This window comes from Ahaetulla prasina, chromosome 2, assembly GCF_028640845.1.
Source record: "Ahaetulla prasina isolate Xishuangbanna chromosome 2, ASM2864084v1, whole genome shotgun sequence".
Lineage (NCBI taxonomy): Eukaryota > Metazoa > Chordata > Lepidosauria > Squamata > Colubridae > Ahaetulla > Ahaetulla prasina.
Genome location: NC_080540.1, coordinates 187,999,833 through 188,023,074, shown reverse-complemented (window position 1 = coordinate 188,023,074; position 23,242 = coordinate 187,999,833). Strand labels below are relative to the sequence as shown.

The 23,242-nt window shown below is 39.1% G+C and overlaps 2 protein-coding genes across 11 annotated transcripts in view; one reads left to right on the top strand and one right to left on the bottom strand.

The window, feature by feature from the left end:
* CARM1 (coactivator associated arginine methyltransferase 1) overlaps positions 1–15,295 on the top strand; it is a 146,992-nt gene extending 131,697 nt beyond the window's left edge. For 6 of the 7 annotated variants that reach the window (XM_058171172.1, XM_058171170.1, XM_058171168.1 and 3 more), the window contains 4 exons: positions 10,756–10,868; positions 11,694–11,771; positions 14,423–14,491; positions 15,159–15,295. In XM_058171172.1, the coding sequence (XP_058027155.1) occupies positions 10,756–10,868; positions 11,694–11,771; positions 14,423–14,491; positions 15,159–15,295 (397 nt within the window). The remainder of the gene's footprint in view (positions 1–10,755; positions 10,869–11,693; positions 11,772–14,422; positions 14,492–15,158) is intronic. The other variant, XM_058171171.1, reaches the window with a different exon arrangement.
* A 1,632-nt stretch (positions 15,296–16,927) lies between these two features.
* The window catches only part of YIPF2 (Yip1 domain family member 2), a 36,520-nt gene continuing 30,205 nt past the window's right edge, over positions 16,928–23,242 (bottom strand). For all 4 annotated transcript variants that reach the window (XM_058171178.1, XM_058171181.1, XM_058171180.1 and 1 more), the window contains 6 exons: positions 21,222–21,309; positions 19,776–19,892; positions 18,637–18,803; positions 18,310–18,492; positions 17,607–17,753; positions 16,928–17,469 (listed from right to left, as the gene is read on the bottom strand). In XM_058171178.1, coding sequence (XP_058027161.1) covers positions 17,637–17,753; positions 18,310–18,492; positions 18,637–18,803; positions 19,776–19,892; positions 21,222–21,309 — 672 coding nt within the window. In that variant the 3' untranslated portion in view covers positions 16,928–17,469; positions 17,607–17,636. The remainder of the gene's footprint in view (positions 17,470–17,606; positions 17,754–18,309; positions 18,493–18,636; positions 18,804–19,775; positions 19,893–21,221; positions 21,310–23,242) is intronic.

Genomic DNA, 23,242 nt, shown 5'->3' with positions numbered 1-23,242 from the left:
CAAATTATAATTTCATATCTTCAATCATTACTGTACATTGATAACCAATCCATGTATCATTTTCCACCTCTCTCCCCCCCTCCCCCTCCTCCCTCCTTCCCCCCCCCAGACTTCCCAGAGCAAATACCGGGTATTACAACAATCACAAGCTAAAATATACAAAATATACATAAACTCCCACCCCTCTCTAAAACTTTAAATCCCCTTACAATAAAAATAAAGAGATAAGAAAGAAAGAAAAAAAACCAGAAAAAAAACAATACAAATACAATCTTCCCTTCATATATTACTTGTTCTTACAGTCCATTTTTAAGATTAGTCCATCTTCTCAAATTTTCTCCACTTGTATATTTTTTCAAATTTCATAAGTCCATTTCTTAAATTACAGTCCATCTTCTCGAGCTCAAATTTTCATCACTTATATATTTCTTCAATTGTCTTAATGTTTACTGTCCAATCTTCCAATAGTACTCCATCAATCAGGTATCATTACAAATAAAGTCACTCAGATACGATATTTCCAACTTAACTTCATAACTTTTGCTATCTATGAACTTATATCCAAAGCATATCAATTAAAACGAATAATCATTTAAGTTCCATACAAAATATAACAGTAAACAATTAACATCATTACATCCACAACATTATCTAAATTCATCAATTTTACTTTCCATCCTTCAAAATTAAATAGTATCATCTCATAGGTTTATACTTTAAAAATAACAAATAACAAAAATCCTATAATTTATATCCTAAACAAATCAATTCTAGAAATTAATCATAATCATCATATTCACATCTTAAACATTCCTCCCCTCTCCTATTCTATTTTCCATCATCTCCAAACCAGTTAACTTAGCATCTAACAACAAAGGATTCCCACTCTTTAAAACATTAGTATAAAAATGTCTTGCCTTCATAACTGTACTAAGAAAATACTTTCTACCTTTAAAATTCACTGACAGACCCATTGGAACTTCCCATCTAAAATATATCTGAAGTTTCTTAAACTCATCGACTAAAAAAGCAAATTCTCTTCTCTTTCTTAACATTTTAGGAGGAATTTCCTTCATCATTTTTATATCTTGTCCCAATATTTAAAATATATTTTTATAAAAGGCTTGCAAGATTTCATACCTAACCTTTTTAGTTGTAAAATAAATAACCACATCCCTCGGTAATCTCTGGCTCCACACCCAAAAGCTTGCGTAAAAATCTCATTTAAATTTTCCTTCCTACCTTCCTTCAACCCCCTCACCCTTATAGCATATTCCATTAATCTACATTGTAATATTACTCTTTCTTCATCTGCCCTATCTACCTTACCCTGTATATCTTCTATCTTATTATCTAAGTTCCAGTTATTTTGATTCTTTAGAATTTCCTCTATTTTCCTTTGCAGCTCTAAATTAACTTTATTAAGTTCTTCCAAACTATCCTCCATCTGAATACAAGACCTTAATATTTGTGAAATTGCATCCTTTACCATTTTCATTTCCCTCTTCTGCTCTTCCACCACTTCCTTAAAATCCAGCATCTCTTTCTCTATTTCATCAAATTTTTTTTATTTTTTTTTAAATTTTTATTTTATTTTTCCATAATAATTCCCACAATTTGACCAGTGTACAATACAATCACTTATCCAACAATCAGTCCTATACTCAAATTATACTCAATCAGGGCTGCTCGACTGCCACTCCCCCCTTTAATCTTTTCTTCCCTTCTCATCCTTCTTAAACTTCCCCCACCACCTTCTCCTCGCTTTCCTACTTCCCCTCCTCTTTCCCACTTCTCACTACCATCCTTTCTAACCCTCTATCTTCTCCTTCTTCTCCTCCTCCTATCCTTTCTTCTCCTCCTTCTTTCCTCCCTACCCACCTACCTACCTGCTTTCTTCCTTCTTTACTCCTCTTTCCTTACCCTTTCCTTCGGGAGTGTTTGCCGAGCAGTCCCGACATTACACCATTCCAACTTGTTTAATTCTACCATTATTCCTGTACAATGGCAACCAATCAATTTATAGTCTTCCCTTCCCGCCTCCTTCCCGAGACTTCCCAGAACAGAATACAGGGTATTGTAACTAACAAACATAATCTAAAATATAACATAAAACATATTCCATTTCACACCATCACACTATCAATTCCTTCTTTCTTAAACTAATACATAATAATTCTAACTTCACTCAAAAACTAATTGATATTTTTAATCTGATACTTATTTTGAATATAATCAATCCACTTCCTCCATTCCAAAATATATTTTTCTTGTGTACAGTCTTTCAAGTAGGCAGAAATTTTGCCATTTCTGCTAAATTTGATACTTTACTAATCCATTCTCCAATTGTAGGTAAGTCTTCTTTCTTCCAATATTGTGCAATCAATAATCTTGCCGCAGTTATTAAATTCAGAATCAGTTTTGTCTCTATAACAGTGCAATCTGAGATTATTCCTAATAAAAGAACTGTGGAACAAACTTGATCTTCTTTTTCAAAATGTTCTGCATAATCCACCATATTTTTAATCCAAAAGGCTTTAACTTTTTGCAAGTCCACCATATATGATAATAGGTAGCATCCTCACAATCACATCTCCAACATTTTGCTTTCACATTTGGATACATACATGACAGTTTTTTAGGATCTAAATGCCATCTATAAAACATTTTATAAAAATTTTCTCTTAAATTTTGTGCTTGCGTGAATTTAACATTCCTCACCCAAATTTTTTCCCATGTTTCTAACATTATAGGTTGTTGAAAATTTTGTGCCCATTTTACCATACAATCTTTAACCAACTCCATTTCTGAATCAATTTCAACCAATACATTATATAATCTCTTTATATGCTGTTGACCTTGATCTTTTATTTGTTTTACCAGATTATCATCACTTTGCCTTATACCAATTTTCTGATCTATTTTCCATCTAGATTGCAATTGTCCATACTGGAACCATGTATAATTTCTTCCTTCATCCCTCAATTTCTCCCTAGATTTTAACTGTAATTCCCCTTTTTCCATAGTCAAAAGCTCTTTGTAAGTGATAACTTCCATTCTATTTCATCAAATTTTTGATCTATTTCTGAAAGATGAGTCTCCAAAAACTCCTGTAAAAATTCCTTAATTCCTCTTTAATATCTTTTAATTTTCGTATCTGAACTGAAGAAATTTCAAAGTTTTTAGTGGCTTTTGGTACTATTTGCTTAAGAGCCATTTTTTAAAAATATATAACCTACCCAGTAACAGGGGACAAAAAGGGGTTAAAAGGTAAAGATTCAAAAGATTTTTCTTCTAAATCACTGTAGTCCCAAAGAAGAAGAAAAATATAAATCATAAAATTCTCATTTCTTCCATATAGTCAGTATCTTCTTGTATATCTCCTGGTTCCACACTGGCTGTTAATAAGCATTTCCTTAACTTTCGTTTCCAATACACAAATTGCCATTTGCTTTCTTCTCTCCTATCTTTGCAACAAATGTATCCTCTATTAGGGGCTTGCAGGCTTCTTACAAACAAATGCTAGAACTCCAGTTTCTGCTCTGTCCGCGTTACAATCCAGCACAAATCCATTTCTGCCGCGGAGATTGGACGCTACGTTTTTTTCTGCCAAAAGGCAGATGCCCTCCGGGTCCGGAGCTTCTTTCAGGCTTTAGAAGGAGCACTCCCCTCGAGTCTCCAGAAACTTTTCTGGGACTTCTCCGGGGTGCTCAATTTCAGCCCGAATGCTCTTCTCTCCCTCTTCACTCAAGGGGGAGATTTTCAAGCTGCCGGACAGCTGATTTGCGCCGTCCTGTCAGCTCTACGGGCTCACAGGGTAAGCGGTCAAAAAAAGACCGCCATCAACGAAGCGGAGCCAACCGGAAGTCCGGTGCTCAGCCTTTCTTATGGTCCAACTTTCACAGCCATACATTGTAACTGGGAAACCATAGCCTTGACTATACACATTTTTGTTGGCAGGGTGATGTCTCTGCTTTTTAGTATGCTGTCTAGATTTGCCATAGCTTTCCTCCCCAGGAGCAAGCGTCTTTTAATTTTTTGGCTGCAGTCCCCTTGGCTGGAGCCCAGGAAAATAAAATCTGTCACTACCTCCATTTCTTCTCCATCTATCTGCCAGGAATTGAGAGGGCTGGATGCCATGATTTTAGTTTTCTTAATGTTGAGTTTCAAGCCAACTTTTGCACTCTCCTCCTTCACCCGTATCAAGAGGCTGTTTAGTTCCTCTTCACTTTCTGCCATTAGAGTGGTATCATCTGCATATTTGAGGTTGTTGATATTTCTTCCAGCAATCTTAATTCCAATTTTTGATTCATCTAGCCCCACCTTTCTCATGATGTGCTCTGCATATAAGTTAAATAGGCAGGGTGATAGTATACAGCCTTGCCGGACTCATATTTTGAACCAATCAGTGGTTCCGTGTCCAGTTCTCACTGTGGCTTCTTGACCCGCATACAGGTTTCTCAAGAGACAAATAAGATGGTCTGGTACTCCCATCTCTTTAAGAACTTGCCACAATTTGTTGTGATCCACACAATCAAAGGCTTTAGCATAGTCAATGAAGCAGAAGTAGATGTTTTTCTGGAACTCCCTAGCTTTTTCCATGATCCAGCGTATGTTGGCAATTTGATCTCTAGTTCCTCTGCCTCTACGAAATCCTGCCTGTACTTCTGGTAGTTCTCGATCCACATACTGCTGGAGCCTAGCTTGTAGGATTTTAAGCATAACCTTACTAGCATGTGAAATGAGTGCAATAGTGGGATAGTTTGAACAGTCTTTGGCATTGCCTTTCTTTGGAATTGGAATCTAAACTGACCTTTTCCAAACCTGTGGCCATTGTTGAGTTTTCCAAATTTGCTGGCAAATTGGGTGTAGCACTTTTACTGCATCATCTTTTAAGATTTTGAATAGCTCAGCTGGAATACTGTCTCCTCCACTAGCTTTGTTGTTGCTCAGATTTCCTAAGGCCCATTTGACTTCACCTTCTAGGATGTCTGGCTCAAGGTCAGTGACCACCCCATCATGGTTATCAAGGATGTTAAGCTCATTCTTGTATATTCTTCTGTGTAATTTTGCCACCACTTCTTAATCTCTTCTGCCTCTGTTAGGTCCCTGCCATTTTGGTCCTTTATCATGCCCATCTTTGCATGAAACGTTTCCTTCATATCTCCAATATTTTGAATAGATCTCTGGTTTTCCCTATTCAATTGTTTTCTTCTATTTCTTTGCACTGTTCATTTAAGAATGCATTCTTATCTCTTCTAGCTATTCTTTCTTTATTTTATTTTATAATTTAATTTCTATATCGCCCTTCTCCCGAAGGACTCGGGGCGGTTTACAGCCATATTAAAACACAGAATATAAATAACAAATTTTAAAAGAATTAAAAACAAATATTTAGTAGGCCAAATTAACTAAAACGGTCATAGACCGACATAAAATCCCTTTAAAATTACAATTAAAATACACTTAGGCTAGTCCCGCACGATGAAATAATAAAGTCTTCAGTTCACGTTTGAAGGTCCGGAGGTCGGGGAGTTGGCGTAACCCCGGAGGCAGCTCATTCTCTGGAATTCTGCATTCAACTGGATGTATCTTTGTCTTTCTCCCTTGCCTTTTGCTTCCATTCTTTCCTGAGCTATTTGCAGAGCTTCCTCAGACAGACATTTTGTTTTCTTGCATTTCTTTTTCTTTGGAATGGTTTTAGTTTCTACCTCTTGTACAATGTTGTGAACCTCTGTCCACAGTTCATTAAGCACTTTGTCTATCAGATCTAATTCCTTAAATCTATTTGTCATCTCTGCTGTATATTCATCAGGGATATGATTTAGTTCATACCTGAGTGGCCTGGTGCTTTAGTTTAAGCCTAAATTTTGCAAGAAGAAGCTGAGCCACAGTCAGCTCCTGGTCTTGATTTTACTGACTGCATAGAGCTTCTCCATCTTTGGCTGCAGAGCACATAGTCAATCTGATTTCTGTGTTGATCATCTGGTGATGTCCATTTGTAGAGTCATCTCTTAGGTTGTTGGAAAAGAGTGTTTGCTATGACCATCGTATTATCTTGACAGAATTCTATCAGCCTGTGCCCTGCTTCATTTTGTACTCCAAGGCCATACTTGCCTGTTATTCCGGTTATCCTTTGGCTTCCTACTTTAGCATTCCAATCTCCCATGATGATAAGGACATCATTTTTTGGTGTTAATTCTATCAGGTGCTATAGGGCTTCATGGAACCAGTCAATTTCATCCTCTTTAGCACCAGTGGTTGGGGCATAGACTTGAGCTACTGTGATATTGAATGGTTTGCCTTGGATTCAAACTGAGATCATTCTGTCATTTTGGGGATTGTATCCCAGTATTGCTTTTCCTGCTCTTTTATTGATTATGAAGGCTACTCCATTTCTTCTGAGGGATTCTTGCCCACAGTAGTATACCTGATGCTCATCTGAATTAAATTTGCCCATTCCTGTTCATTTTAGTTTGCTTATTCCTAAGATGTTGATGTTCAGTCTTGTCATCTCTGGTTTGACCACATCCAGCTTGCCTTGATTCATGGATCTTACATTCCAGGTTCCTATGGAGAAAAAATCTTTACAGCATCGGACTTTCCTTTCACCATCAGATACATCCACAGCTGAACGTCCTTTCGGCTTTGGCCCAGTCGCTTCATTCTTTCTGGCACTATTAGTACTAGCCCTCCGCTCTTCCCCAGTAGCATATTTGACACCTTCCGACCTGAGGGGCTCATCTTCCGGCGTCATATCTTTTTTCCTTTTTGTACTGTCCATGGGGTTTTCATGGCAAAGATACTGGAGTGGGTTGCCATTTCCTTCTCCAGTGGATTACGTTTTGTCAGAACTCTCTGCTATGACCTGTCCGTCTTGGGTGTCCCTGCACAGCATAGCTCATAGCTTCATTGAGCTACGCAAGCCCCTTCGCCACGACAAGGCAGTAATCCATGAAGGGGTGAAGAAGTTTAGGAAACTGAAAAATATGATTATAAAAGCCCAGACCAGCTCAATACCACTGAAAAAGAAAAATAAGAAATTCAAGAAGAAACCAGCATGGTTGCACAAAGAACTCTGATAAACTGAAAGGAAAAAAAAGGATAAGTATAAAAATTGGAGAGATATAACTAAGGCAGAATACCAGCAAATAGCCCTAATCTGCACAGATGAATTCAGGAAAGCTGAGGCTCAGAATGAAGCAAGGCTTGCAACAAATGTCAATAATAATAAACATTCTTTGAACATGTAAAAAACAAGAACTCGTCAAGGAAGTAATGGTCCACCAATGAGAGATGGCAGCAAGGAAGTGAAGACAGCTGAGAGAACGCAGAGTTGCTTTATCTTTGCACCTGTCTTCATGCAAAAAGAAAAAAGTAATACAAATTAAAATAAGCAAGAAAATGGTAAGGAAACATCTATCCACCCTAGACAAGTTCAAATCAACAGAATCTGACTGATTACACCCCAGAGTTCTAATAAAAATGCCAGATATGATCTCGGAAGTATTGAAGCCTAATCAATAATTGGGAAAGATAATCAAGCAATAGATCTGCAAACACTTAGAAGCAAGCAAAGTTATAACCAGAAGCAAACATTCCAAAGAAATCTTACTTCATTCTTTGACAATGTGACTTAATTGGTGGATTAGGAAATGCTGTGGACATAGTATACTTGGAATAAACATTTGACAAAGTAGACCAAAACCTACTTCTTTCTAAACTAGAAAAACACCATCACCAACAGATGGATATGTACCTGGCTGACAAACTGACTTCAACATGCAGTTTTTAATGGAACTACATCTATATGGAGGGAGGTAAGCATTGGGGTACCCCAAGGTATCAGATAACAGATAAACAGAGTTGGAAGGGACCTAATGCATCATCTAGTCCAACCCCCTGCTTAAGCAGGAGACCTTATACCATTTCCGACAAATGGCAGTCCAATCTTTTCTTGAAAGTCTCAAGTGATGAAGCTCCCACAACTTCCAAAGGCAAACTGTTCCATTGGTTGATTGTTCTCACTGTCATAAAGTTCCTCCTCATTTCTAGGTTGAATCTCTCCTTGGTCAGTTTCCATCCATTATTCCTTGTCTGGCCTTCAGGTGTTTTGGAAAACAGCTTGACCCCCTCCTCTCTGTGGCAGCCCCTCAAGTATTGGAAGATGGCTATCCTGTCTCCTCTGGTCCTTCTCTTCACTAGACTAGCCATGCCCAGTTCATGTAACCGTTCTTCATGTGTTTTATTCTCCAGTCCCCTAATCACCCTGGTTGCTCTCCTCTGCACTTTTTCTAGAGTCTCAATATCTTTTTTCTAGTGTGGTGACCAAAACTGGATGCAGTACTCTAGGTGTGGTCTTACTAGGGCTTTATAGGGTAGTATTAGTACCTCACTTGATTTTGATTGTATCCCTCTGTTAATGCAATTTAGGATTGTGTTGGCTTTTTTAAAACTGCCTCTGCACACTGCTGGCTCATATTTAGCTGATTGTCCACTAAGACTCCAAGATCCCTCTCACAGTCACTGCTATTAAGTCTGGTTTCTCCTAGTTTATATGTGTTTATATGTATATATTTTGGTTTTTCTTACCTATGTGTAAGACTTTTCTCTACATTGAATTTCATTTTGTTAGATAGGGCCCAGTGTTCAAGTCTGTCAAGCTCCATCTGGATCTTGAGCCCATCTTCTAGGGTGTTAGCTATTCCTGCCAGCTTAGTATCCCCTGCAAATTTGAAGAGTTCCCCTTCTATTCCCTTATCTAAGTCATTTATGAAGATATTGAAGAGTATTGGGCCTAAAACAGAACCTTGTGGCACCCCACTGCTTACTTCTCTCCATGTAGACTTAGACCCATTAAGGACTACTCGTTGAGTACGGTTTGTCAGCCAGTTGCAAATCCATCTGGTGGTGAAGATCCCATTTTTTCTAGCTTACGAAGAAGTAGGTTGTGGTCTACTTTGTCAAATGCCTTGCTGAAGTCTAATTATATTATGTCCACAGTATTTCGCTGGTCTATTAATTTAGTCACTATTTTGAAGAAGGAGATATCCATGCAGATTTGGCCTGTTTGCTGATAGAATTGTTTTTAAATTGGCAGGGCTACTGAGCATTTAAAAACCATGATAAACAAAAGGATATCAAACTGGAATTCAGCGGCATTCCCTTGTCTCTCATTGTGTGAATACATTCAACAATTAGGTTTTGTTAACCCAGTTTAAGTGTGTGTAAACCTAGACAGAGTATAAATTATAGTCTGGATCACTGAGAAGCTTGAAAGGCTAGGTAAAGGGCAAGGAGATGCAACAGCAAAGGGCCAGGGATAGAAGGGTATTTTTGTGTTGTTTTATTTTTATTTATTTATTTATCTATCAAATCTATATGGCCACCAGTCTCACAAGAAGAGACTTCTTTGTTTAGCTGCTGTGAAAGCAGGACTGGATCAGGTAGTGACTAGAATTTAGGCTGAAATCATCTTGCTTCAAAAATGGAAAAGCATCAGAAAAGGCAAAGTAAAGGAAAATGGTATCTCTCCACTAATACTGATCAGCAAGAGGGAAGGAGAACCATCTTTTGGTAACTGATTTGCTTTGGTGTTATTGGCATCTTCAGTGGGAAATCAGACAGATGAAGGAATCTCTGTGCAGCTTCTGCTGCAATTCCGGAGTGATAAAAATTATTGAAGACAAATATACATGTCCCAGGATAATGTTGCAAGATCCAATCTGGGTCAGTCATTGCGACCAGAAGTTTTGTCTTCCAAGCTTTCAGACTCATGCTGGAGCCCATCTTCTCTCTAGCAGAATGTGTGCTGTTCTTTATGTGTTATTTTAGTGCCGGTTGTATGTGGCTTTTTAAAATGTTGATTGGGATATGTTTATGGCTGGCTTTTAAGATATTAGCTGTCGTTTGTTGTTCAGACTTTGCCTTCTAAGTATTGGTGGTAAATCAGCACTCTGACTAAAGAAGCTTCTTGGATGAGAAGCGAAATGTCTTCAAGGAAAAACAAAGTCCAGTTGCCTGTTGAAAAAGCACCTTTGAGATACAGAAGAGAGAATCTGAACTCAATCTCTTCCATTAGTTTTATTTGGAGAGGAGATTTCAGGGATGAAAAGATAGGAGGCACTTTTATTGTGGTCCACCATGGCCTCTTAACAAACAGTATGGACTTAAATTTCTGTAGTGCTTTATTCTATAAAAAGACAAAAGACTCTTTTAAAATGGGGAAAAATATTTCCTGCAATAGCGGCTTGAAGACATCCCCAAAAAGTATAGAGAAACAGCATAAACTCTGGAGGAAAAATGAAAGAGAAGACGCTATCTAAATGTTTTTTGTATAATTTTATCTTTTCTTTTAATTACTGTATTAATTATTTAATTTTAATTACTTTCTTTCATTACTGTATCACATTAAAAAACATAATTTTAAATATTTAAAAAATATTGATTGCAACTGTCAATTAAAGGGTAGTGAGTTTATATTATTGATCTAAGCATGTATAGGAAGGCCCATTTTAATATAATGGTTAAGACATCAGGCTAGAAACTAGACACAGTGAGTTCTAATAACCACTGCAGAATAAACATGATGTCTTTCTGCAAATGAGCTGTAAGGTTCTTATACAGGATCTTTCACATTAGAAAGGCTAATGGGCACTTTATCCTTTATGGCACTTTATGGCTTAATGAGCAAGAGGGGATTGTACTAGAATTGTTGCTGGTGATTAAGTGAATGTGTGTGTGTCTGCCTTTCAGGTACACAGGTACAACTCCTTCACCACCGCCAGGTTCACACTATACATCTCCTTCAGAGAACATGTGGAACACAGGTGGCGCCTACAACATGAACACAGGGATGGCCGTTGCTGGTACTGTATTTCTTGCTTCTCACGTCTGGGCTAAGATACTGTTTTACATCCACCTCTTGTTTAGTTTGGGTCTAGGACATGAGCAATCAGGATCATTACAGTAGGATCCTTTGGCATCTTTCCATAAAGTAAAAGGATGGCTTTAAAGAGTTCTGAAAGGATAGGCTCGATGTTTTTTAGGGTTCCTTTGCAAGAAGAGTGCTGCTGCTTGGGATATGGCACCTTTTTCCTCTGGGTGAACAGTATAAGCGTGACACACATTCCATTGGCATTATCACCATTCCTGGAAGAGTCTTGATTATGTTATGATAATGGTTATGTAGTGTATCACATTTGTGTCATCTATTGAGAGCAGAAGAAAAACTAAGTTGTCTCTTACCAAGCACATGCATAAAGTTGCTTTTTCTCATCATTTTTCCTCCTTCAGCTCCCAAACAACACTGACTGCTAGTCTTAGTCTTCTGACTGGGAAATTGAGTCTAAAGAGTCCTTGTCCGCCGATGATGTCAGCCACATCTGTGTTATCACTTGTCTCCCATACTTCTCCATACTAGAATATAATTTTGTGTATTCACTTATTTTACTGTCCTGCATTCATATACCTAGGTAGAAAAGCTTTCAGATTGGGCAGGAATAAACATCCCATTTAAATGTGGCTTATAGAGAGAGTGTTTATAGAGAGAGTATCTGCATCTCCCTAAAGAGACTCCTATGTCTGTAAGTGCTTTTTAAGTGTCCAAAAGGGTTGGGCAGAGTCCTTGAAGATCTGTGTCTTGAATAGCACCATGCTCACATTTGACTCTATTCCTTTCTAATGTGCTATAGGAATGCCCACAGCCTATGACCTCAGCAGTGTGATTGCGGGTGGCACTAATGTTGGCCACAACAACCTTATTCCTCTAGGTGAGTTTATTTGCATTGTGCAGTAGATTCTGGCTTAAAGGGGGAGTCCTAGGAAGCAGTCTTGGTGGCAGACCTGAGGAGCCCAGATCACCACCATGACCTCAGTATCGAGTCTTTGGGGTGTTATACATGGTGCAACACTCGTAAGCAAGCCCTTCGGAAAGCTAATATATCCTGCTTCATCTAAGTACTCTCCTCTGAATGCCTGGTAGGGTATGTGGACCCTCGGCCACAGAATTGTTTCTATTTTTTGACTTATGCTGTGCCTGTTTCACCCCCCTGTGAGAAAAAAATGTACTCTACTGCCTTAGAACTCAACATGAATTTAGTTCCAGAGCGGTAGTATTTTATAATTTTTTGGTTCAGAAAAATAAGTTTTAAAATGGTATGGTTTTAAATAATCTGTTTCTGTACAGTGTAATTGAACAAAAGTACCTGCAACATGTTTCATTGGGAAAGTATCTAAATTGGTTATTTGCATTAATATTGACAATTGAAAGCTTATGTAATAGATAAAGCTATTATGGCCAGAAACCAGCAAATGTATTAAGAGTAATTCTCATTACCCCTGATTTTTCCTCTTGCGATCTCTGTTTTTTTTTATCTGGGTATCTTCTAAGTTGATTTCCCTGAATAGAATATAATTTTTATTATGGCACAGACCAGAATTACAGATAGAAACAAAAATAAGTTAAAGCAAAACAGGATGAAAAACAATGCAATTGATGGTGGATTCATCAGTAGGCAGTCAAAATCCCTAATTTTACAAGCAATATAACGTGATTTCCCTGATGGGTAATGATGTCCTCATGAAAACAGGGTCAGGTCGGCAGAAAGACTTGTCAAGTCTGGGTTCCACATATTTAAATACTTAACAGAAATTGTGTTTCCATCTACATAAATGGTATAGATTAGGCAAGATCACTGCAGAGTTCAGTGATTTAATAGAAAATCAAATAACTCTCAGTTCATCTTAGTGCCCCTTGTTAGAATAGACTATTTCCTCTACTGGATATCAGAGGATAATAGCATATGGAAACCTAATAAAACATAAACATTGTATTCACGATTGGAATAAAAAGTAGCAAACCAGGACTTTTTCCTCACAGAAAGGATATCTCAGAGCTTTCCAAGGCACCTAGCTTTGGTAATGTTAATCTCTCTTCAGAAATGAACTCCAGCATAATTTCAGAATAAAAGCAGTTATACAAGAGAGAGGTGGACATTATACCACCTTTGAACTTAAAATGACTTTGTAGAAAGAACTTTCCCCTGTCCTTTTGAGTTAGACTTTATTAATGAACCTTGACAGCAAAGTGGGTTTGAATCACTTTTCCCCATTTCTATTTGTTCTGGGGACTTTTTAGTAGAAATGAGAATCAAAGTCATGGCACCTTATAGTGTAAAGAGTATGCCTATTCTTCTGGTATTTGTGATTGTTTCTGAACTGATTTGTCAGATACAGCTGTGGTGCTCAAAACTTCTAAGTTATTAGAACATTAAAAACATGCTGCAGAATTTTGCCAAGAGCATGGGGAGAAACAACATACTCTATGGGGGATTATATCCTTGCAAATTCATTCAGCTATAGCCAAGAAAGAGCTGAATTTCAAGCCATTCCTTAAGGCATGGGTAGTTAGATAAAATACTAATTCTGTAAGTACCAGATTTAGAACCCACATGAATCATTGTATAATAACAAAAAAGATTATTCTGTGTTTTCGAAGACAATAAGAAATAGTGCCTAACAAATGCCCACAGGTCATTTTGCATGTTTGCAAAACAGTTTGAAGAGAGCTGAATCTCTTCATCTGCTTGCCAATTAATGTTTCATTTGGGAAAGAACTCCCAAATATCTGCCAGGCATATTCAGGCCCAAGGTATTCCGGATGAGGAAGATTTAGGGTTGTTGGTTACAGGATGGAAACATAAAAAGATTTGCACATCTCAAACTTGCTGATATTAGATGAAATGAAATGGTTTTTTTAAAGGAGACTTTATATTTGAGCCGATTTCCCAGGAGATACCTATTGTTGATGGTTAGATCATTCTCACAGCCACCTCATAGTGTTCTATTAAAGCATTTTCTTAGGAACAAATTATAATTGCTATTTTTAGGGTCAGAAGAAGTAAAAGGCTTTATTCTGGAACACCCTTGGGATAGGACACTCCTGCTCCCCAACCCTCCAAATCAAATCTGCTTCTCCCCGCATAATTTTATCAAGACAGTGCTTCTTTGTCACAGTAGGTTATAATATTGCCAAGCTGGAAAAGTGGTGTATCTCAAGAGGCTAGAGAGAGATTAATGTTAGTCACATTCAGCTCAGCTTTAGATTTCTAAAATTTAATATTCTAGTTGCTCCCTCCCTTTTAATTTGTGAGAAATGGCTTCTGTTTGACCTTCAGGTAATTGCAGGAGAAAAAATTCTCAATTCCCAATCTCCATTCTCGTTTATGATGACTCACTGAGTTGTTAATCAGATAAGAGTGTAAGAGATTAGACCTTTTGCATGCACATGGCCTGTTTTTGGACTAGAGATGGATGAGGCATCTGTAATGTGTGTACTTGCAGATGATGGAAACATGTTAAAGGTGAAGTAGCCCCGTGTAGAGATAGGCCTGTCTGAGTATTTTTCTTTTTTCCCAAGCAGCCAACACTGGGATTGTCAATCACACCCATTCCCGGATGGGATCCATCATGAGCACAGGGATTGTCCAAGGTAAACCTGCCCTTGGGCTTTTTTGGAACTGAGGGGAAAGTGGCCCTGTGTGCTCTCTTCTCCTCTGTAGGATTTTGAACACTTTGGCTGAGAAAAGTAGCAGGCAGCATGTTGGGTTTGAGAAGGGGCAAATACTTTTACAGTACATTTTGAAATTGACATTATTCCTGAAATTGAAACTTAAGCTAGATAAAATTCTAGATGGAATAAATTCTACTAGCTGATTTTGGCATCAGATCAGTTTGCATCAAGGCAGCTTTGGGGGCACTATGGTTATTGACTGGTTTATTCTGGCTTGAGTTTTCAGGGGCAAGAGCCTGCTATCTTTGGTGCATAATGTGGACTAGAACTGAGCAGTTGAACCCATTGGCATTTTGTCAGTCCTGTCCATGCAAAAGAGGCAGCAAGCTCTTCTTTATAGATGGCACTCTAAGACAGCATGTCTCCTCTTCTATTTCTTACCCCCACCCTCCCATGGCATTAAAACTACATTTTGCCAGCTATATTACAAAATGTGAGGTTTTGATTTTAAATTGAAATTTGCTAGATGAGAAATGGATCTGAATCCACTTTTAAAAAACAGGTGACTAGTTGTGCTTAGACTTTTTGCTGAAAACTAGAATTCCTTCTGCTATATCCAGCTGAATGCTTTTCTCTCCTGCTACAGGCTCATCTAGTGGCCAGAGTGGAGGAACTTCAACTGCTCATTACCCGGTCAACAGTCAATTCACTATGGGGGGACCAGCCATTTCTATGGCATCCCCCATGTCTATCACCACCAACACAATGCACTATGGGAGCTAAGAAACCCTTATCCCTGAACTGACAGCATCAGAAAACCAAATGGAGAAAAAGTTCCACCTCTCTGCCCACCTGCTCACTGTATGTCACCAGTTGGCAGTCAGTTCTCTGGATCTCTTCTGCCTTCCAGTAGGTTACCCAGAGATGGTCCAACCCTTGTACAATAGAAGACAAAAACCCACTGGCTTAATAGTGAACTTGCATACATTTTTCATGAAATGTTGGAAATTTCAACTTGCTCAACCATGACTGAGTTCCTGTGCTTACTGTGTCTTACAACCAATCATGTCAATAATAGTATCGTTCCTCAGTCTGCCATGACTGATTGGCATTAGGCACAGGCTGCAAATCTGAACTGCCATAGGGCTTCTAACATGCTCTAGGCAGCCCACCAACAACAGAAACTTGATCATTTATTGCTACACTCCCAGTATTTTAAATGAAGGGGCTGCAGCTGGCTGTAGAATGGGCACAGGTAAGAATCCAGCAGCATATCCATGTTGATTTCTTAGGCATCCCAATCTCTGAGCTAGTGTTTGTTGCATTAAGACTTAGGAGGAATGTCTCCTGGGAAATACAAAGACCCATCAACTTCCTGGCTTTCAGAAAAGCTCCAGCATCTTACTGCTGTAAGTCTTGGGCCATGTGAAAAACATCTGAGAGGAAAGAAGACTGTTTTATATGCCACAAGCATCTTATCAGCAGGTCTGATGATTGCCTATCTCTTGGGAATATTGATGGAGCATCAAAGGGTTAAAAAATTTAAAACACAAATGTACCAAAAATATTGTTGCTGACTGAAAATGGTTTGTGTATCAATTTCCTGTTGCTCATTTTAAACCTAATCCCATTTTCTAATCTGTTCTTAAGGTGTAACAGCACCTATGATTAGTTCCTCCCTTCTGGGCAAAAGTGGATGCCAAGTGGTTTAGTATGTAACTTGTCTGCTTCCCGCAGTAACCAAGAGACTCTAAATAGATTGGCAATTGTTATGGAGTCCCTTTGTAGTACTTTTATGTGTAATTTGTAACCCATTCTTTTTTTCCTTCTGAAGAGCCTCAAGCCAATATTTCTGAAAGGACTTGACAAGCAACTATTTTATGGAGGAGAAAAGTGGCTTACTTAAGGCAATGTTTTTTGGGTCCCAATAGTGGCTGAATTGGGGGGAGGGGTGGGACCATTCTGGAGAACCTTCAGTGGCTGGATTGTGGGTCTATAAAGCCAATTGTTGGGTCTGGCTGATCAATGATTTTGTGACTATTGAATAAAACTGGGAGGGTTTTGAAGATCTGTTTGTAGTAGCTGGTTTCCCAATCCCAGGTTTAGATGAAACAGCTTAAAATTTATTTGTATTCACCTATTTTGAAGTGCAGTTGAAAGAAGTGCCTTCCCACCAGAAATATTCATCAAATGATTTGACTTTTCTTACATTGCTAAAGAGTCACTTGATTCTCTCTTCTAGTCATAGTTAAGGAAAGTTTAGGAAATTATTGTGTTCTCTGTTAGGCTTCTTAACCGTTAACATGATCACAAGTCGCCAGACAAGTCCTGGATACAGCAGAAGTACTGGCTTTTTAACAGACATCCCTGCAAAGATCTGCTCTATATTAATATAGGAAGTTAAGAAAAAGCTAATGTACTTTCCAGAGATGATAGTTTAATTCAAATTAGCCTTGCATGCCAAAGAAATTAAATGGTTAAATTAATTTTAAGTGATATTTTGGCTTATATGAGAACTTCACTCGCATAGTAATTATTTGCTAAACCCACAGGAATGCACCCATTTAGTTAAATTTTCCTGCTTTTTTCTGTTGCAATTGACCTAGGATTTAGCTGAAATAGATGTAAGAGACAAAGCCTTCATGCAGCCCATCTCTTCTGTCCTCTTGCAACAGGCCACCCGGCTACAGCAGAGCAATTGGCAGCTGTATCAACCAAAGCAGCTCTAAATGCTTAAAACTGCCAGGCCTTGCAAGTGGCTTCTAGTGTAAGCTGCTTCCTAAATCAGGCCAACTGCGGGTGTGCTCTGGCTGACAGCAGTAAAACAATGAATTTTGAAATGGTAATGCCTTTGCTTGGCACACTAGCAGGATCCTCTTCCAGGTCAGGGTTTTTATGTCTCTCCAATAGGGTGTCTTGAGTGCTCTTCCCGGATACTGGATACTGAAGATCAATGTCTGTAAAAGAAGCAATTCAATAAAACAAATATTAGGGAGAGATCCAAAGGTCAAACTTTTCCAATAGTGTTGTGATTCTGCATTTCCATTAATATGGATGAGCAAGGGAATAGTAATAGTTGAATTAAAATACTTGCATATTTTTCAAAGTCTAGTGCAGGGTGTTATCAGATTCCTTTTCCCTCTGCTGCAGTAAATGAGAGTGTATGCTTCTGCTGCTGAGTTGCAGTTGTATAAGCAATAGGAGTAGAAGATGTGCTGCTTGGTTTCTGAAAGAAATAGAGCTTCAAAAAGACAAGATTAAATTGATTGAAGCAGGAATCAAATAGGACTCTCCGTCCCATGTCCCCTCCACCAATAACCTGGATTTCATCATAATGACTGTTCTTACCCAATTTCTTAAAATGTTCAAAGGAGCAAACAGAGCAGCTTTTTTATTCCAAACCCTGGCTTCACAGATACTGCTCACTTATTCTTCTCCTTCCCCCCACTTACCCTTCAGGATAGTCTGATGAGTGTTCAAAGATGTTCAGTGCTCTAACACTTTGCAATTTGCAACTCCACACTTTAAAAGCATTTAACCTTTATTTTCAACTTGGAGACATGCATTACAGATATTACATTTGGCTCAATTAAGGCTGAATCTTAACACAGTCCACAGAAAAAGAGCGATTATACAGAAAAAAATTATATACCCTAACTGAAACATATACAAGTCAAACTCTTTCATAAAATATATTAATCTAGGCTCAAAAAACAAAAACCTAAACATGCTTATTCTCCAATTGTCTGTTTCTCTCAGCAACTAAAATACATTAGTGCAGAACAGAAGATACATACCTTGCATCCAATAGCTAGGAGGATATGAAGAGAAACAACAATGGCCATTACAGCACAAGCAGCTGGCTTGCTGTCTGAACGGATAACTGGCCAGAAGGTAAGGACCAAAACTGAGCCTGACAACCCTATTGCAAGTATGATCAGGAGCCACTGCAGCCATGGGATAGGGATTAGCCACAGAACCTATTAAGGAAGATGAATCAGTCGGTCAAAATTGTTAAGGTCAACTTGAAGAAGAATCCATCTTTCCCAAAAAGTGGCAATTCCTTGCAAGAATATATTCTACAGAGAATGAATGATAAATCTGCCAAATGCCTGACAACTTACCGCAGTAGGAATGTACACAAACAGTGAGTAGCCATAAATGCACACCATTTCCAGAAAAGAATACACATCAGTGGTGACATGAATTCCCTTTCGCCATTGTAGATAGCCCCACAAACCTAAGGGGACCAGCCAGGCATAGCAGTAGATTACTATGCTTGCAATAGTCACTGCGCAAAAAGAAAACTGTATTAAATGCACCATTCTCTAGCAAGAACTAAAACTGAAACATGTCATAGCCTTCCATCATATCTAGGAAGAGAAGGGAATTCATAGAATAAACTAATTATGTTTTATAATAGTCTGTAAAGTAGTCCTTTATTATCATTTTGATTCCCCCACCTTTACGAATAACTCAAGATGACAAACTGACAAACGTGCCTAAGATTCCTGCCTCCTATTTTTCCCACACAGCCCTGTGAAGTGGGCTGGGCTGAGAGATAATGACTGGCCCAAAGTAATTTCATGCCTAAGGCAAACTCAAATCTTTTGGTTTCTGTGCAAACTGTTTCTCAGTACTGATAAGTAAACAATACATGCCTTTGTTCCAATTCTAAGGGGATTAAATAAAAGTTGGAAGCCAGGATTTATACATTTTTAATAATGTTCTTCATTTGCACATTTTAAATACAAGACAAGGAGATAGTTCTTTACTCGTAGCCAAACAGATACTCATCTGTATGTATAAATCAGGAGCCATGGTGGCACAGTGGTTAAAATGCAGTATTGTAGGCTAACACTGCCCACTGCCAGGAGTTTGATCCTGACCAGTTCAAGATTGACTCAGCCTTCCAAGTAGGTAAAATGAGGACCCAGATTGTTGAGGGCAATATGCTGACATTGTAAACAGCTCAGAGAGTGCTGTAAAGCACTATGGAGCAGCATATAAGTCTTAAGTGCTATTTCTATGTATCAATACTCAGCAGGCAACAAAATAATATTTTTCCACATATTTATCTTGCCTATTGATATGGATACACTTCTACCAACCAGAGTCACTCCACAGTAAGATGGGTGGCATATAAACATATGTTTCTGTATATAAATTATACACGAAAAATGATTAGCAATATAATTCAACAAGTAATATGCTGACATTCAGAACTGACGTTCTAGGAAGTACTTTCATATCAAAATCTCACCTTTGTGAAATTGAGGGCTGTAGTGGAAGGAGGAGCTCCCTCTTTTTTCCAGGAAGTAAGATAAATTACCGCTGATGGCTAATGTGAATACCAACGTGGCACAGATCCAGAAAGGTCCTATGAGGGGCAAAAGAGCCAATATCAGAATTGGGTATCAGTAAATTTTGCCACCTTCCTTAATTTTATAAGGTTTGAGGACAGATAGGACCAACAGCACTAAAGCTACATTTCCATTATCAGGGATAAGGAAAAGGAGAAATGGCACTTTGGCAAAAAAATTTGAAACCTAGCAGCACTTTAACAATGGGGCATGTATCTCAGCACAGAATTTGAGATCTTGTGGTAAATGGAACCATCCTTGAAATAAAAAAAATAACCATGGTGCTTCAGCCTACTATATCTACTTGTTACTATAAAAATGCTGCATGGCCTTTCCCAACCCTGCTATAATGGGCTAAAAACGAAGGGCTGCTATAGGGCCTGTGTGCATTTGACAGAGTAAATGGAAAATTAGGAAAATGTGAGGCTTTCTGCATATTTCTTGCATCTGTGATAGTAAAGCAAGAAACTACCTTTGATCTAGGTTTCTTACAGTTTCTGGTCTGTGATTCATCAACTACAAGTAGTTTTCGGCTTGCAACCGGTTGTTTAACAACCAATTGGAGCTACAGTGGCCTTAGAAAGGGTGTGCTGTAAAACGCTTCTGTTGGAAAATGTGCTGTTCTCTTCCCCATGGTCACATGAACACATTTTGGATGCTTGCCAATCAACATGCATTTGCGACCAGTTGCAGCATCCTATAGTCACGTGATTTGCAATGGTTTTCGTCAAAAGACATGCATTCGAGAAAGTGAATTCACTTAATGACTATGTGATTGGCTTAACAACTGCTTTAAAAATGCTAAAAAGATCAGGTCTGGTCATGTGGATGCCTCAACTTATGACCAAAACAACTCAACAACCACAATTATGGTCCCAGTTATAGTTGTACTTTGAGGCCTGCTTGTATTGTATTGCAAGTAGATGATTCTTAAGGGATGGACTCTAAGCCTCACTTTGTCCATTTATTTGGTGAAGACTTCTTTTAAAAAGAGATCTTGCTCTTTACCCATCAAATTTATGAGCTGATCCCCAAATCAGAGACCTGGATCAGTCTGAACATTGACTGTTGGTGGCAGGAGAAATAGATTATTTGTGCATCAATTCTTCCCTCGTCTATTCAGTATTGTTTAGACTGGTCTTGAATGTGGGTTTATCACTCTTTTGGAATAGCACTAAACACTGGAGACTTAAGAAAAAAATGGACACCATTTATCTGAAACGTTACAGGGTTTCCTGTCTGAGCAGTGGGTTGGACTAGAAGACCTCCAAGGTCCCTTCCAACTCAGTCATTCTGTGATCAAATAAAGAAGAATATATTATTGGAGTAGGAGCTTCTCCACTCACCATAGAGGTCAGGATTGTTCTGCAAGTGATGCCAAACAAAGTTTTTCCCTGGTAGAGGAAGTAGGGAGCCCTTTATTCTGTCCAGCACCTGATAAATAGGGAAACACCATGCTTCAGCAATTTAACTCCCAAATTCTCTATAAATGAGATGAGTAGGGTGAGGTTTTAGGAGGCCAAAAATGGCTGTATTCGGTGTATAAGATGCACCAACATTTCCACCCTCTGGGGTGGGTAGTGTATCTTATATTCCGAAAAATATGGTAAGTTCAATTCCAATGTTTCTGTAATACAAGCACATTTTCACAAGGATCATTTTTGTGTGATAGGAAAAAATGGGAATGAAACGAAACTTGAAAAATGCCTTTTAAAATAGTCTATTTTTAACTGATTACTTTAAGAAACCTTATATATATTTATTTATTTATATCACACCTTTTATTATTTTTACAAATTACTCAAGGCAGCAAACAACTTTTATTCCTATTTTCCCCACAACAACCCTGTGAGGTGAATTCGGCTGAAAGAGACTGACCCAAGGTCACCCAGTTGGCTTTTATGGCTAAGGTTGGATTAGAACTCTCAAGTCTCCCAATTTCTAGCCTGGTGCTTTAACCACTAGACTAGGCCAATATATGTTCCATTGCAGCTGTAATTCTACTACAAGGATTGAGCCATGAGGAATTAGTCATGAATAAATGATAGCATTACTATCACAATATTTTCTCTGTATTGGTACTTTCTGCATATACTATAATACCTTAGATCAGTGGTGGGATTCAGCCAGTTTGCACCACTTCGGGAGAACCGGTTGTTAACTTTCTGAGCAGTTTGATGAACTGGTTGATGGATGAAATCATTAAGGCAGAGAACCGGTGTTTAAATTGTTTGAATCCCAACACTGCCTTAGATTCAAAACTGATGTTAGCCAGATCCTTTTAATTCAGTTTGATTTATTAATGAGAGTTACTGAGTTCAATCTTGTAGGCTGCAGGCAATAGGAACTGGAAAGTAATGGCCTTCTGTTTTGCAGAAATTAATTTCTAATTAAACTATTAGAACCATTTCTAATAATATGGATTTCTATGAGAGTTCAGATCTCATGCAAAAAAGTATGTGCTCTTCTGCGCATGCTCGAATGGCAGCATTTTGAGTTTCATGGAGATGGTAGGCAGGGCTTTCCCTGGCCGAAGGGGCCGAAATACCGACCGCCGGGCTGTCTGGTTCCTCCGCTTCGTTAGATGATCATGCCGGCAACCGAGGGGGAGGTCTTCGGGCCTCGTTGGACCCCCGGTTGCCGAGAACGGAGCCGAGTTCTGGGGCAGGCAGCGGATGGCGGCGGCCATTTTTAGGGCCCAGGTCGGCGTTTTTCTTTCTGGCTGGTCTGGCCTGCTACATACCACTGAGGAACATTGGAGCATCGGCGGCTGGGATTTTTGGCCGCGGCTGATGCTGGCGGCACTGGTGGCAGTAGCAGGCGGGATTTTAGCCGCCGGAATTTATCGGCTTGACTATCGGCCGTCTCCCGGTCTGGCTCCTGGCTTGACTATCGGCCGTCTCCTGGCCTGGCTCCTGGCTCCCGACTCCCGGCCTGGCTCCTGGCCGCGACCTGGCCCTGGGTTTTTAAGCCGCGATAACCACCGGCGGCGCACCAGTAGCCTGGTCTTCGTTCACAGCGTTTTCCATCAGCGACTTCCACCAGTGGCATTTCCATCAGCTGCGTTTCTTATTAGCCGCGCTTCCACCAGCGGCATATTAAATGGTGGTATGGATGGCGGCGGAGCGACGCACCAGTGGCCTGACTTTTCGACCGCGCTTTCTGTGCTTTCCACCAGCGGTATTTTTCCATCAGCCATGTTTTCCACCAGCGGCTTATTAATGGCAGTATGGACGGTATAGACGGTATTGGTGATCTTCCGATTTCTTGAGTCCCTTTGGCCTTTGATCGGTCCTGTGGTGGCCATGCCGTGGTTTGGGTCAGCACCCCGGCCTGGTCTGACCCGATTCCCTGGCCGTGTTTGGCA